Source organism: Aphis gossypii, unplaced genomic scaffold (assembly GCF_020184175.1).
Source record: "Aphis gossypii isolate Hap1 unplaced genomic scaffold, ASM2018417v2 Contig00869, whole genome shotgun sequence".
Taxonomy (NCBI): domain Eukaryota; kingdom Metazoa; phylum Arthropoda; class Insecta; order Hemiptera; family Aphididae; genus Aphis; species Aphis gossypii.
The window spans coordinates 4142-19475 of NW_026083332.1; the positions used below are offsets into that span (position 1 = coordinate 4142).

Sequence of the window (15334 nt, forward strand, 5' to 3'; positions counted from 1 at the left end):
ACATGCAAGTATAACATCCTCTTAATAACATCGCTATAAATGTCTTACAAAACTAATAATTTGTTTTAAAATTGTATGAAAGAAACAAACAATAGTAAAGATGCAAAAACTATTGGTTCAGTTAAACGGTCAACTCATGGTATATTTTCTGACGAATCACCTTCTCCAGTGAACAAAAGTAACTTAATACAATTTAAAATTTTAATGTACCTAATCTAACTGTTTATAAATTTTACACAAAATAATTTTATAGTCACAACAAACACTCTGGAAACTTCAAGTACATCAAAACGTGCAGCATGTCATAATTTATTCACAGAAGAATCACCATCTCCAGTGAACAAAAGTAACAAAATAACGTATTTTAATTATACTACTATATTATAATGTGCTGTCATACTGATTTCAGTCAACTCTAACTAAATCTTGTTAGTTAATGTTTTATATTTATTTATTTTGATATATTTGTAGGGATAAAGATGAAGCAATTTAGTGTATTGATGAAAAATATTTTTGAAATTAAAGCCCAGAATTGTCGAATCATCTCTAACCAAGAGCGTATATTTAATCAATTAGCAGCCAATGGTAATAATTGCCCTGATAAGTCACTTGAAAATGAACATTCTATCCATTACAAAAAATTTCCATTAAAAGACAATGACGATCTGGATTATATTGAAGGCCTTCTTAATGATGATTCATTTTACCAATACTTGGTAAAATAACTTTAAACTAATATTTACTTACTGAATTTTATTGTATAAATATATTTAATTCGTGTAAATTGCAGTCAAAAATTATTTCGATGTATGGAGGATCAGATATTGGTACTTTTGTAAAAATCTGTTTGGACAATTTATTTACAAACTCTTTAGGAACAAATATCACAATAACCGGTAAAATAAATAAATGTTTTGGAAATGAACCTAAACTGTCAATAAAAACATTAAAATTATTTCGTGTTATTTGTGGTGAGTATAATAATTAGTTTTTATTATAAATAGTTAAATTGTATATAATAATATAATATTCATAAAATAATTTCATAGAAACTGGAAGAAAGAAATTTCCCAATAACTATATGGATGATATTGTTATTAAAACAACTAGTAGTTGGCTACGCCATTCAAAAGAAAGGATGAAAAGAAAAGAGGCTAATGCCTAAGAAGTTTTATTTTAAAATTGTTAATTGTTCTTAAGATACTTACAGTCATAAAGTTTTTTTTTTTAATTTATATATAATTTATTCTAATAAAAATTATATATATTATGATTATTATTATTAATTTTTACAGCTCCCAATTGGTTTATTGTTGATTACTCAATGTTGTCTAAAGCTAGTTTTTTGAAATTTAACCAAATTATGTCCTATAGTGGGCCCAGATTGAACCGGCGAGCTACTGAAAAAATCTTGGTGGGCCGGTAGCCAAAAAATGAGGAGCAAACATTTTCAAAAACCCCCAAATTATTAAATATTAGGATTGAAGTCTTCGTAGCTTATCATATATATAATACAATTAAATATAATACATATTAATTATAATTTAATCCTACCTATGAATGGGCAATGCCTATTGGATAACCATAGGATTGATTTCGGACTGAAAATAGTATCCTAGGAATGCCTAAACATTATATGCCAAGGTTATCCGAAGTAGGATTGTCACAGGACAGGACATTAGGAATATAACGGGAGTAGTATTGGATTTCCCATTACTTACCCAATACTCCAGTTCCGGATTACCGGGGATCTCCTTGGGTAATTCTAGTGCTATGCGGGATGTAGGTAGTTATCATAATTCACATAGATAATATCTATGATAATTCATAATACCTTATATTATCATAGATATACCTGGTATACCATATAATCACATATAATATTGTACACAGACAAGGTTTATAGATTATAATCTATAAACCTTGCAGCTGCTGGTATAGATAATAAACTTTATCTATATCTGTGATATTTTATGTTTTGTTTATATTCCGTATATTGACATTGTTGGTTGATTACGGTTTTAAAATTGTATTTCTATTATGAATTAACCATATTGTATTAATTGTAATCGTTTTAAATTAATATGATTCTACGTCGTGTTGATTCCTTGTGTAACAATTACATATTAACATCAAGACGAGCTATTTCCTAAAGATTTCATTAATGTAAGTTTAATAAGTACCTATCACATTAAATTACTTAATATTTACTTATAATCATGTATTTTGTTTATTGTTTAGATATTACTAATGGCTGATCTGTATCATCAAATGTGCATATTATTATAGTGTAACCAAGCTCAGCTGATGTTATACTCAGTGAACTGTAGTACAAATTGTTATTTGCCTCTCAACTGGTAGACTTTAGTATAGAGGTATTGCAAATAAATTTGACTAGATTACTATGGACTATTCACAATATTAATAATTCAAATTAAATCATTTAATAAAGAATTTTTTTATATTTTATTATATTTCATAAAATTAACAGTGGATTAATACATTGTTTAATTTTAAGTTCAATAGATACAGATTGTGTAAAAGTTTCGTATCACACAGCACATTGTGTAATGATAAATTCTTTATAAGATTCATAGTTCTTAGTACATCAACAATATCAACTAATAAAAATGTTTGAACTGTTAAACCGAATGAAGGCCATTGAAAGATTCATGTACTTTTAACCGTTAAATTGATTAAATATTTTGAATCTGTAAAAAATAACAAATTTAATGTAATGAATTAGTATTAACATATATAATAAGTAGCTTTTTAAATATTTACTTTTTCCTTTAATGTATTATATGTATTATAATATATTCAATAAATTGTTAGTATTCGTTTATCATAGTGAAATGTACAATGTAAAATAATATGAAGTATTAAATAAATAAATTTAAATAAAATCTGATTATTTATTTTTAGTCACTGTATATTATAATTATTTACTTGGCACAAAATTAAAAATATCATGTCCTAAACAATTTAAATTATGTATGGAAAATAACATCTTATTATACAGGCTTAAGTCATCTAAATACTTAACAGTGGAAGATAGGATTTGCTGTAGAACTGATATTCTATAAGTTATTAAAATATGTTATGATCCTAGGCGAATACATAATAAATGTTGATAATCTTAAGACCGCACACTTAAAATTGTAGTTTGTATTTGGAGGATTGAATACAAACATACATAGTATAAGGTATTAAGGTCAGAAGTGAGGATAATAATAAATAGTTCAATATTATTAAATAAAAATAAAATCTAGGTTTCTGCTTATGTTAAAAAATAACAATTATTATAAGGTTAGTGCCCTCACACTTTTTATCCAGGCTTGGACTGGCAACTTATACATATTATTATGTACCTAAGTGAATAGTTGGCGGTTTACACGTTCCTTTTTTAATCCAATAACAGTCAGATTGTATACAGGTTAAGTTTATAATTTATTTTTAGCTGTGTTATGTTTTTTTACCAATTGGAGAATATTTTTACAATCTTTTTAGAATGATAACATATACATCCTTGCTGTTGTTTGGCCATCTTTTTTCTGCAACTGTTGTGTCATTAGCGCAAATCCAATTGGAAGTTCCTTGTCTCAGGTATGCAATGTAATGGCCAGAGCTCGTGTTTTCTCCCATATGTAATATTGCAGCTTGAGTTTTGTATTGTGCTCCAGCAATTTCCAAAATAGAGGTGGGTACGCCACTAAGTTTTAGATCTGTTATCTTTTTGGGAACAAATTGACCATTTACAAATGTTGGAATAAATAGTTTTAGTTGAATTACTATATACTATACTCATTTGCCTCTATTATCTGATGTTTATCTTCAGAACCTCCGATGTTATTACAATTATTGCATTTGTAGTCATTTAATGTATTCCAAACATTTTGATTTGTTGAAAATAATGTTTGCAAAGTTTGTGATCTGTGCTGTGGAATCTCAAAATGTATAATCAAACTTGTAGGTGCATGGTTGGCCGTTGTATGATTACAAGTATTGCAACGAATGGTATACAATTCTCGAATCCAAATAAAGATTCAAATGTAGGTCTACTACGGTCCATAAGTGCTTCTAAAAATTCTATACAATCTTGTTGCTGTTGCTGTTGCAGAGTATATAATATTGTCTCGTTGTCCAAATATTCTCTGATTGTTCGAGTATCACATGACCCACTGTTACTTGTATTCGTGTAAGCTATGTTGAAGTGTTGGTCCGAGTTGATTATTGCGAATTTCATTTACAAGAGATTGGCAATTAAAAAGAACCTGTATGACAGAATTAGCATAACATGATACACCATCAATGTTAGTAAAGCCACAAAATATACTACTTGATGTTATGTCAACTTTATTCTTAATACTTGATATTTTTATTGTTTTTGGATTTTTTGACATAGTTGCATTATCACTTATTGTTTCTAATAATGAATCTGACCTTATGTTGCATTTTCTGGAACTTTGAGAGTATTACTATTGACCTGAATAAATTGAATATCATTAATTACGGTATTATAATCAACTATTTTGGTTGATTTAGTTTTAGTTTCTGGAACCAAAATAGTGTCACTATCAACTTGTATAAACTCAATATCGTCCAACTTATTATTATTATTCAGGACCTTAGTTGATTTAATCGATTTTTTGGATTTTCTACAGGAAATCCATCGATTACAGGAACGTTTGGTTTAATAAAATTGTTTTTGACTTCTTCTTGTACAATTTGGTCATCAACAGTCTCAGAATATTTTTCTATTTCTTTGAAGTATCTATGTCCATAACCAGAATAGGTCTGTGATCACTTATGAGGGACTCGTACACCAAAGCTGCAATGTCAACATTTGTAATGACATTGTCAATGGTTGTTCCGTGATCTGTAGTAATACCGTCAACCAATATTTTGTAATTGAAATGTTTTAATATTTGAACTAGTTGTTTTGGCGGTTTGTTGAAGTTTACATTGAAATCACCAATAAAGATAACATTGTTTTTGGTGGAAGCTACCGTTTCAATGAAATCACAAAGCTTCTGTACAGGAAAATTTGGCGATGAATATATCCCAATATAGGTAATATTTTCAATGATGACTTCAATTGCTTCTAAGTGTGTCTTTTTCTTTTGATCTTGAAGCAATGTTGTGCTGCAGATTATTTCTTTATGATTAATGGATTCTCCAACAAAACAAATTGAACCACTTTTACCATTTGCATGTATACTGTCTATTCTACAGCATTCAGTATGGTTCTTAATGGTATATGTGTCAGATGATTTTGAATGTTTTTGAACCAGTTTTCTTGAAGAACATTATTTTAGATTGTAAAAGAACGATATCCGCATTAATGTGAGCTTCATATTTTTTTAAAGACCTTATATTGTGTGACATGCAGGAGAGTGGCATGTTGTGTGTCATAATTCTAGAAAAGCGCGGAAAAAGAGCACAACTTGGTGTCCTGAGTCTGCACATTTCATGTTCAACTTTTGCAGAAGGTTTTGGTGGCTTTGCAGGAAAGTAATCTATACGCAAACCTTGAGCAGAAGTTGCTCGACTACATCCTACATATAACATATTGCACTTCAAGAATTTTTGGGGTATATGAAATGCTACAGATTGATATGTGGCACCTTGACTTTTGTGTACCGTCAATGCCAAAGCTTCCACTAAGGGCAATTGCATTCTAGTTACTTTATGGTGTTCTGCATTACCGAGTTGAAATTCTAATTTTATAATTTCAATTGGTGTCCACTTGCACATATCATCTGTGTGTTCGCCTTCGGGTTTTAGTTTGTTTTTTATCTTCTGTCTGGTTAGTGACCCCACATCTGACTCATCAAACTTGATTCAAACTCTTTTTGCAACTTCTTTACCTCCTGCAGTCTGTCCTTTGTTTATTTGCATGAGTTCTCCGATTGCACCGTTCACTATGCCGTCTTCGGTTGAAATGTTTGCTATCACCATGTATTTAGCTGTTTCTTTTAAGGGGATCGCATCACACGTATTTTTCGTACGTTTTAGACCAATAAGCGGTGGTAAATTACACATACTTCCGAATGTCCGATTTTAACTTTTAATACATGTATGAATTCTTTGACAAATTAACTACGCTTTCTAGGAAGTCGATTTTCAATTTTCAATTTTAAAAAACCATAAAATTAAGATATTTTTTTTAAAAATCTCATGAAATAATTGCATTACATTTGTATTTATTTTGGGAACATCTGGCTTTAAATCAAAAAAGTGGTTCCTACAAAGCATAGTTTAGAAGCTCAGGAATTCAACCCTTTTTTCGAAATTACAATCGAACTTCAGGAAGTATGTTTAATTTACTACCGCTTTTAGTAGTTTTTATAGGTTATGCACACAAGAATATATTTCGTTTCTTGCGATTTATTGACTTGTGCGTGCGCGTGCGAGAATTACATTCGCCGGCTGCCCGACGCGGCGCGACAGTGATTCTCGGAAATACTTAGCCGATAAGAGTTACTGGATAGGTATAGAAAAATAATACTAATGGGCAACAATAATAATGATTATTTCCAAAATTATATATATTATAATAATATGTACAACCCATGTATATTTCAAAAAGAAATAATATACTACCTATCACCTATGTGCTATGATTTATAAATCATTAGACATTTCATTTCAACACTAAGCGCCGATCAGCAAAGTTGTCTGTAAGTTAGTAGTGTTTTGAGTTATTTTTTTTTATTTTTTGACAAAATGGGTAAAGACTGGCGTTTTGGGCAAAAAACTAGATGCAAGCTAAGTGCACCTAGGACAAAAAAATATCGAATTAAAAATTTACAATTAATTAAGAAAAAAAGTGATATAAATAATAGCTGCAATGATCAGGTAATTATAAAAAAAATATATATAATTTATAATAATAATAATATTCTAAAAATTGAAAATTATTTAGTATTCTTTTATTTTAATTGTAACAGGAAAATACACATTTACCAGTATCTGAAAATGTTACGATAAATGAAAACAATATAGAACTTCCAACTGTCACGAGGTAAGTAAAACAGTTATGGGATATTAGTCATTGTGAAATAACAGTTTTAGAACGTAGAAGTTATAGATACTAACATGCTAAGTGCCTATATATTATTGATGGCTATAATAAGTAATAACATACAAAAAGATGTAACTTATAAAGTATTTTTTTACAAATAATTTTCTCATAAGTTGTACTTATAACAATTTAAAAAAAATTGTAAGTCACAAATTTTTTTCTTATAAGTGTTTTAAGTTCAAATAGTTACGAAATATATAAAAACCGCGAAAGTGAGCAAGTTATTTTGTAGTTGAAAATTAATAAAAAATTTAATAGTTAATCCCTAAGGTAAGAAAATTTAACGAAAGATTCTCGATAAGTTTTTCTTTATAAATAACTGTAAAAAAACTTGAGCGTCATTATGCGAAAAATTTAGTTTAAAGAGTCTGTAAATTAAATTTTTTATGAAATAGCGTAAAATAAAAATTTAGCTTCAAACAATTTTAGATATCTGTTTCTATTCAAAAAGTAACTTGAAATTTTCGGCAGTTTGAAGTTCAAATATTGACAAAATTACGAATATTGGCTAATCATTTTTCTTGTTAAAAATGTATAAAAATGTTAGTATTCATCGCTAAAAAAAAGGTAGGTTAAGTATATACAGCTCTGCTGTACAGAAGTTGTTGAGTGGGGGGAGGAAGACTGTACAGGATTTATTAAATTTAAATTCAACGATAAATCATTGCATACGAAAAATGATTCTGAGCGAAGACCGTCCATCAGCCAATAGTATCAAAGAATATAATATGATATTATTGCTGTAAAAGTAATTTATTTTACTACCTATGAGTAATACAGTAGGTTGAATTAATTTTTGGAAAAAACTTTAAATTTTTAAATGCCGTTGTGTTGTTAAAATATAATCAACAACTTCAGACAAATATACCATACGAAACCAGATTAATGGCTTTTTGTCCGTGGGTTTATTTTGGCCTACCAGATATTATATACCTATGTGAACAAATTGCTCAGTACAACTAATACTATTACTGACTTAAAATTAAATATGTAGATATTATATTGTAATGGTTGAAAACTAATTTTTACTCTCATAATTTAGAAAACTTGTTGATGATAGTTTTGAAAACGATTGTTTACCATTATCACCAGAAACCCTCGTGAATGATAGTTGTGATAGTTACAACCTTAAATTGCCTTTACTCAATAATTCAGACGAAGAGAATAACAAGTTTGTAAATTTCTATTAAAATTATTATATTAGGGCTTGAAACCGAAAATATTTTCCCAATTTTGATTACGGTTTCGGTTATCGGTATTTATTTTTTCCGATTTTTAATTTTCGTTTACATTACCAGTAATAACTAATGATTAATTTTTTTCGATTTCGGATTTTAACGGTTTTAACTGGTATTCAAAATCGGTTTCAAGCCCTGAATTATATAGTCTATATGTCCAAAGGGTTTTTGAACAAATACTATTTGGTATGGTTAATATTTACAATACTATTGGGACCAAGTATATTTGTTTATTGTAGTACAAAATGAATTTACATGATAGCAATTTAATTCAATTTGTCTTTATCATTTTAGAAATTTTCTTAGTGGTCGAAGAATTATTAATGTTGACTACTTTTTGAATAGTTTACAATCAATTAAACACGAACCATTTAATTGTAGTATTCAAAATCTTGTCTTTAAATCAGAAATAAAAAAGGGCTTTTTTTCTGAATTTCATTTTCAATGCAACTTATGCAGAAAAAAAGAAGTAATATTTTCCGAACCACCAGACATAAGTCAATCTTTGTCTATTAACGCTGCAATTGTTACTGCAACAGTAAATACTGGTTAAGGATTTACAAATTTAGAACAATTTTCATCCATATTAGATATGCCATGTATGAGTAATAAGTCTTATCAAAAATACCATCAGTTTTTATCCAAACAAACTGAAAATACAGCGTGGGAATGTATTGAGCTGGCTGGCAAGGAAGAAGCAAGACTTGCTATTGAAAATGGTGACATAAATAGTGATGGTATTCCTATGATCACTGTTGTGGCAGATGGTGCCTGGTCGAAACGATCTTATAAACGTAATTACAACGCAGCATCTGGTGTTGTAAGTATTATATACATGAAGTAAATAATAAATAATTTTTAAAGAAAATAATTTCTGTCAATGTTAAATATGTAGGTGCATTATTGTAAAATTTACTAAAATGTATAATAAAAGTCATAATATCTAAACATTTCAGACTTAAGAGACATTTTTTTATAACTTTAATACTGTTAATTTTTTTAGGCATGTATTGTAGGTTATCGAACAAAAAAGGTATTGTTTATTGGAGTTCGCAATAAATATTGCAGTATTTGTCAAAAATCTTGTACTAATAATAAAGACGCACCTGAACATTTGTGTTACAAAAATTGGAATGGTACTAGTACAGCCATGGAAGCTGATATAATAGTTGAGGGTTTTCGACAGAGTATTCCAATGCACAATATAATTTACCACAAACTTATTGGGGATGGAGATTCCAGTGTTTTGAAAAAAATAATGTTAGCCAAACCCTATGGTAATAACTTAGATGTAAAAAAGATTGAATGTGCCAACCATATACTCCGAAATTATCTAAATAGACTAGTGGATATAGCGACTAAACGTAAGAGCTCAAGCGGTAGTGTTGTACCAGGATTACTAAGAACAAACTTAAAAGATAAGCGATTAAAACTGAGGTAATCACTTCATTTATTTTTTAATTAATTTGTTACTTTAAAAAATCTCTACTATTTACGTATTCAATATCTGTTGCTAGATCTGCTGTAACAAACGCTATTAAACATCGTATGCAAATGGATTGTCCTATAAATTATAAAGTTGCACTTTTAAAAGAAGATATAGATAATGGACCATATCATGTTTTTGGTTGTCATGATAAATGCGCTAGGTATTTAAAAGTCAAATTTAAATTGATTTATAAATTATAAACTAAAAATTAAAAATTATAAATGACATTTTTTAATGTTTAGTTATTTTTGTTCTGGAGTCGTCAAACCAGGTGAAATGAATCTAATTCCTGAAATGGAACAATGTGGTCTGTGGCAAGATATAATTTCAGCAAAAAATCTTGTTTCTCACCATAGTGAAAGTTTAATTTGTTTTGTAAACAATAATTGTGTAGAAAATTACAATAGTATTGTAGCTAAGTATACAGGTGGTAAACGAGTCAACTTTTCTTTAAGAGGTATAAACATTTTCTTTAATTTTTAAATGAAATACCTATGCATTTTTACAATTATTTGTATTAAATTTATTGTTTTTACTTTTTAGGTTCATATCAGACTCGCTGTGCTACTGCTGTAGCTGCATATAACTATGGACCAAGTTATATTAGACACCTCCATAAAAAAGCTACTAACTACAGCCCAGGAATATACACAAAAAAATTTATAAAAAGAAATATCGAGTCACGAAATAAATCTACTCAACGAAGATCACTTTTTGGCCAGTCTGCAAGGTTTGTTTGACTAATTTCTAAACATTTTTGTTAGGCATATACCTACAAAACTATAATATGAAGTTAATAGTTCAAATTTTTTATAGAAATTCAACCAAAAGAAACACTTTACAAGAGCCAGATGAAGACTATGGAGCCGTTCACACTGAGAGTGAAATAATTGATATGCCATATAATGAATATGAAACAAAAAAAGACGGTTTCTTAGAAAAGTTAAAACTCTCTTCTAAACAGTTACAACTTTTAGAACGAAATACAGTGGACCAATCAAAAAGCTATGAATGGCGACGAGAACGAAAAATAAGACTCACGGCATCTAATTTTGGTAAAGTCGCAAAACTCAGAGACACAACTTCCCGTGCAAATGCAGTAAAATATATTCTCTATGAGTTGTTTCGTGGAAATTCAGCTACAAGGTATATTAATTATTACATTTTTAACTCTTAAAAATCAATTTTGGTAATAATGACTTGTAAATTTTTTTTTTTTCATTTAGGTATGGCATTCAAAATGAACCGTTAGCCAAAGAATCTTTGGAAATAAAATTAGGAGTAAACATTCTATCATGTGGTCTGTTTGTTGATAAAAAATCAACATTTTTAGCAGCTAGCCCGAACGGTTTGATTGACAGTAATTCTATTGTAGAAATTAAATGTCCAGCGTCAATAAAAGATTTTACACCTCAAGAAGCTTTTGAAAATAAAAAGTTAAGCTTTATGAATTTTATTGATGGCGAGTTAAAATTAAAAACTTCTCATGATTATTATTATCAAATACAAGGGCAATTACACATAACCGAAAGAAAATATTGTTACTTTGTTGTATGGACACCTAAAGGTATTATAAAGTTTTATATTATTATTATTTATTTTAGATTTTATAATATTACTTGCTGTCCTGACCTGGCGTTGGCCGGTATTTTGTTTGCCAGGGCTGAGTAAAATAATATTAACAATTTAATTATTTTACACTAGGGATGATTGTTGATAAAATTACAAAAAATGATGAATTTTGGATGAAAATCGAGCCTCGTTTAGTAAAATTTTACATGGAGTGCTTGCTACCTGAACTAATTGATTCACGGTTTGACAGAGGACTTCCTTTACGGACTGGTTTATAATATTTTTTTTACTAATGTTTAATATCAGTATACAAAATAATATTGATGTAAATGACTTATACATTTATATAAATACTTTTTGAGTAATATGAACCATATTTTGTAAAAAAAAAATTGAAGTTTTTGATACCGTCATAATAATATGCTCAAATAAAGTGTTAAAAAAAACTTACATTTGAATTACTGGGGTTAATTATTACTTCAGACAAAAATGTCTTTTATAATCGTAAATAAATTGTTTTATATTGTACCACGGACGTAAATACGTCAATGTATATCATTGCCCCACGGCCGATGACCCATATTATGCAACGCACGATCGCGACAATTTATTAGAATCCGCGGAAAACGAAAAACCGGTTATTATTTATTATTATTGTTTTCATTGACATCGATGAATTGTTCGGGCCATGGCATGCGGTCGTGGAGGGAGGGTGTAAGATAACAACACTCACACTAATGTTCACTTACTACGCACACAACGACAACGCGTAACAGTGAAAAACCAGAAATTGCCTACCTACAACTCCTTGATTATAGCCGGTACCCAATCGCCTTAAAACTAACCTTAAAGCTAAACCCATAGTCTTTTGTCGTGGCAGTTTCTTGGCAGATTCAATATCTGATCGTTTTGCAGACGTATCAATGGCTTCGGATATGAAACTAACTTGATTCATAGAGTTAAGCACTCTCCTGTTCATTTCGTCGACTTCGTTATTAGTAGCCCAAAGATGCATTACTTGTGGTTGAAAAGTAATGTCTAGGTGGGTTATAAGATTTTGAAAATATTTTACATCAGCTTCCTCCAACTGTCCTCTGGCCAACTTTGTTAACATCATTGCAAATTGTTTGTCATCTTTTTGGCGCATTATTTCAGTCAATTCATAAAACTTGAATGTTTCCCAAATAGATTTAATCGATAACATTTCTACAGCACTTGGAAATGTAGACAATATTTCTTCAAAACTATCGTACATGGTGTTGCTAATACCGGTGCTAATTGAAAGAAATCGCCAAACACTATTACATTTATGTCCCCAAATGGTTTATTTATTCTTAATATAGACCTCAATCGTTGATCATGTATCCCAGTGTTTTTATGCCAACCATAGAAATTTCATCAATTATCAAAAGTTTTACATTGGCAAACTGACAACGTAGTGGTATTTGAAATATCTGAACTTAACTTTGGTAACAATCCGGCAAATTGATTCAATGGTAATTTGAATGCGGAATGAAGTGTTAATCCTTTTATTCCATATGCAGCTTTACCTGTTGGTGCTGTCAGCAATACGGGAGGAAGTGACAGATCATCTATATCTGGTCTAAGATTTGCTATCCGAATTACAGATTGTGCTAATGCACGTATAAGCATTGACTTTCCAGCTCCCGCTGGTCCAGTGACAAATACCTTCATCGCAGGATGATCTTTTCCCCACAATTGACTTCTTATGACATTAGTTGTATGATATAAGAGTTGGCGTTGACCGTCGTTTAGACATCCGATTAAGTCTTTAAACTGTTCATTGTCTATCAAGTGCACTATTATCTTATCCCATCATCTTTAGGTGAATCTACATCTGATGTATTGGTATTTTCAACATAATCTCCAACATCGTTTATTAGTACATCGTCTGGTACCCAATCTTCATCGTCTACAAGCTGATTATTGTTTCGGCCTTGTTCTCCTTCTATTTGGATTTCATTATCGTCTAATTGGGTTTCTTCTACTTTATTAAACTGTTTAACTTTTTTATTTGATCAATGTTTGTTTCATACACTTGTTTACAGTTAATATCTAACAAATCAATTTTTTCATCGCGCCATGGTTAGGTTACTGGAACTGGAGAGAAATATATGTATGTGAGAAAGCAAGGTAAGTAGGATGGTACAATTTATTTATTTAGGGCTGAGGGGCCCTGTGGTCGATCCGGTCTGGTGCAATGACCACAGGGGGGAACTATCAATGAGGCAACTTAAAAAACTACTTATAACTAAGGCAGGTGGTGGTGGGCTGGTGACTGGTTGGCTGGTGAAGGGTACAACTGGACGACCGGGGCGGCCTCTCACACAACCCACAGTGGGTGCTGGCGGTCTTACGCGGTAACGCTCTCAATGGTGGTACTGCCGTGGTGGTGAAGTCGCGTCGCACAGTACTCGGAGGACGCTGGCTATGGTGAATGAATGGATGAGGTGGTGATATGGTGAAGAAACTTACGAAGTGGGTCGTGGTATGAGGGTGTTTATTTGAGTCTTCACAGTAAAGACAGTCCGTGAGGGATAAATCACGGAATAATAATAATAATTTGTAAAGTACGTTATTGCGCTCAATGCGACTAACAAAACAACAAGAAACGGAAAACGTACATAAAAGGTACGTAAAAAAAAACAATAATAATAATACAAAAAAAAGGGTGTTGGCCGCAGAATAATAACAACAATAATAATAATAAGTGACATCAGTAATATGAGACAAGATAACAAAATAAAAGAAATATGATAATAAACATCTGCGGAAAAAGGCCGACCAATAATTAAATAATATAATAAGAGACAAAGAGAATAAATATACAGATAACAATACTATTATAATAATTAAACAATTAACATAAAGGACGGAGTGGAGTGTAGGAGACGGGAGAGAGATAGGACGGCATCGTCGAGCACATCGGCGCGACGATAAGCGATTAGCTTTTGGCGCGAACAGCTAGTGTTTATAAATATATACCCAGTTGAAGTATTGCATTGCTTCATACCTAAGCAAGTGTACACTGCTTCCTGTGCAGAGATTTCTTGACTCCCTGAAAAAGTTGACGCTATTTTTTTCAGTTGTTTGTTAACTGATAAATCAGTAGAAGACTTAAGATTTTCGACAATGTCTCTCATTAGTTTTGATATTCCACGTTGGCTTTTTCCAATATACTCGATTACATATCTAACACAAGAATAAACGTCCAATATGAACTGTATATCCATGTTAGATTGCCATAACGGAAATAATTTTTCATTGAATCCAGAAACCATTCCTTGTTTTATTGTACGTTTTAGAAAAACTGTTGGCCGTCTGATAACAGTTCGAATAATGGATTTATATTCATTAACATCTTTAATTGACAATTTTTGTAAAATGTCTACTAATGTTGGATCTGAAGATGAATCACTGTCCTTGAAGTCCCTGAGGTATTACAGAAGTTTTTCATATTGTAGTATACGAATTTTTCTTGTGATCGGATTACTTATGTCTTCTGTTAGCGGAGTCAATATACAGGTTTCATTCATTGGCGGATATGGTATGTTGAAGCGACACTTTTTCATTTGTTTGTCTTTGTCAGTTCTGTAACAAGTGTGTGTATGGCTATGAGTATTTTTATGCAAATACTCATGGGCCGGACTGCCATCGTCTACCATACACGTAATGTATTTGTTGATAAGTGTTACACATGCACCAAAAGTTTCTGGTTTGGCTGGATCGAAAACAGGTGCATTGTCTAACCACAATAGCATGTGTACATGTGGACTGCCCCTATGTTGATATTCGACACGATAAAAGAAATGTTTCACACTGTGTTCTTTGAAATAACATTTTTGGACTTGATCAATTTAAAGAGTGCTCTAAACCTATGATCAAAATAAGTAGCACAAACAGCTGGGTCTCGTCGAATTAAATCTG

The 15334-nt window shown here is 30.6% G+C and overlaps 2 protein-coding genes across 2 annotated transcripts; both read left to right on the forward strand.

Moving 5' to 3' along the window:
- The first annotated feature begins 480 nt into the window (after nucleotides 1-480).
- LOC126555477 (uncharacterized) lies at nucleotides 481-1171 on the forward strand. Its single transcript, XM_050210399.1, has 3 exons — nucleotides 481-716; nucleotides 791-971; nucleotides 1050-1171. Exons 1-3 carry the CDS (start codon nucleotides 501-503, stop codon nucleotides 1163-1165), a joined length of 513 nt encoding a protein of 170 aa, XP_050066356.1. The 5' UTR covers nucleotides 481-500; the 3' UTR covers nucleotides 1166-1171.
- An 8163-nt stretch (nucleotides 1172-9334) lies between these two features.
- Nucleotides 9335-11790, forward strand: LOC114121441 (uncharacterized). Its single transcript, XM_027983781.2, has 7 exons — nucleotides 9335-9762; nucleotides 9843-9974; nucleotides 10057-10271; nucleotides 10358-10544; nucleotides 10631-10960; nucleotides 11041-11381; nucleotides 11519-11790. The coding sequence occupies exons 1-7, from the start codon at nucleotides 9476-9478 to the stop codon at nucleotides 11662-11664; spliced, it is 1638 nt and encodes a 545-aa protein (XP_027839582.2). The 5' UTR covers nucleotides 9335-9475; the 3' UTR covers nucleotides 11665-11790.
- The last annotated feature ends 3544 nt before the right edge of the window (nucleotides 11791-15334 follow it).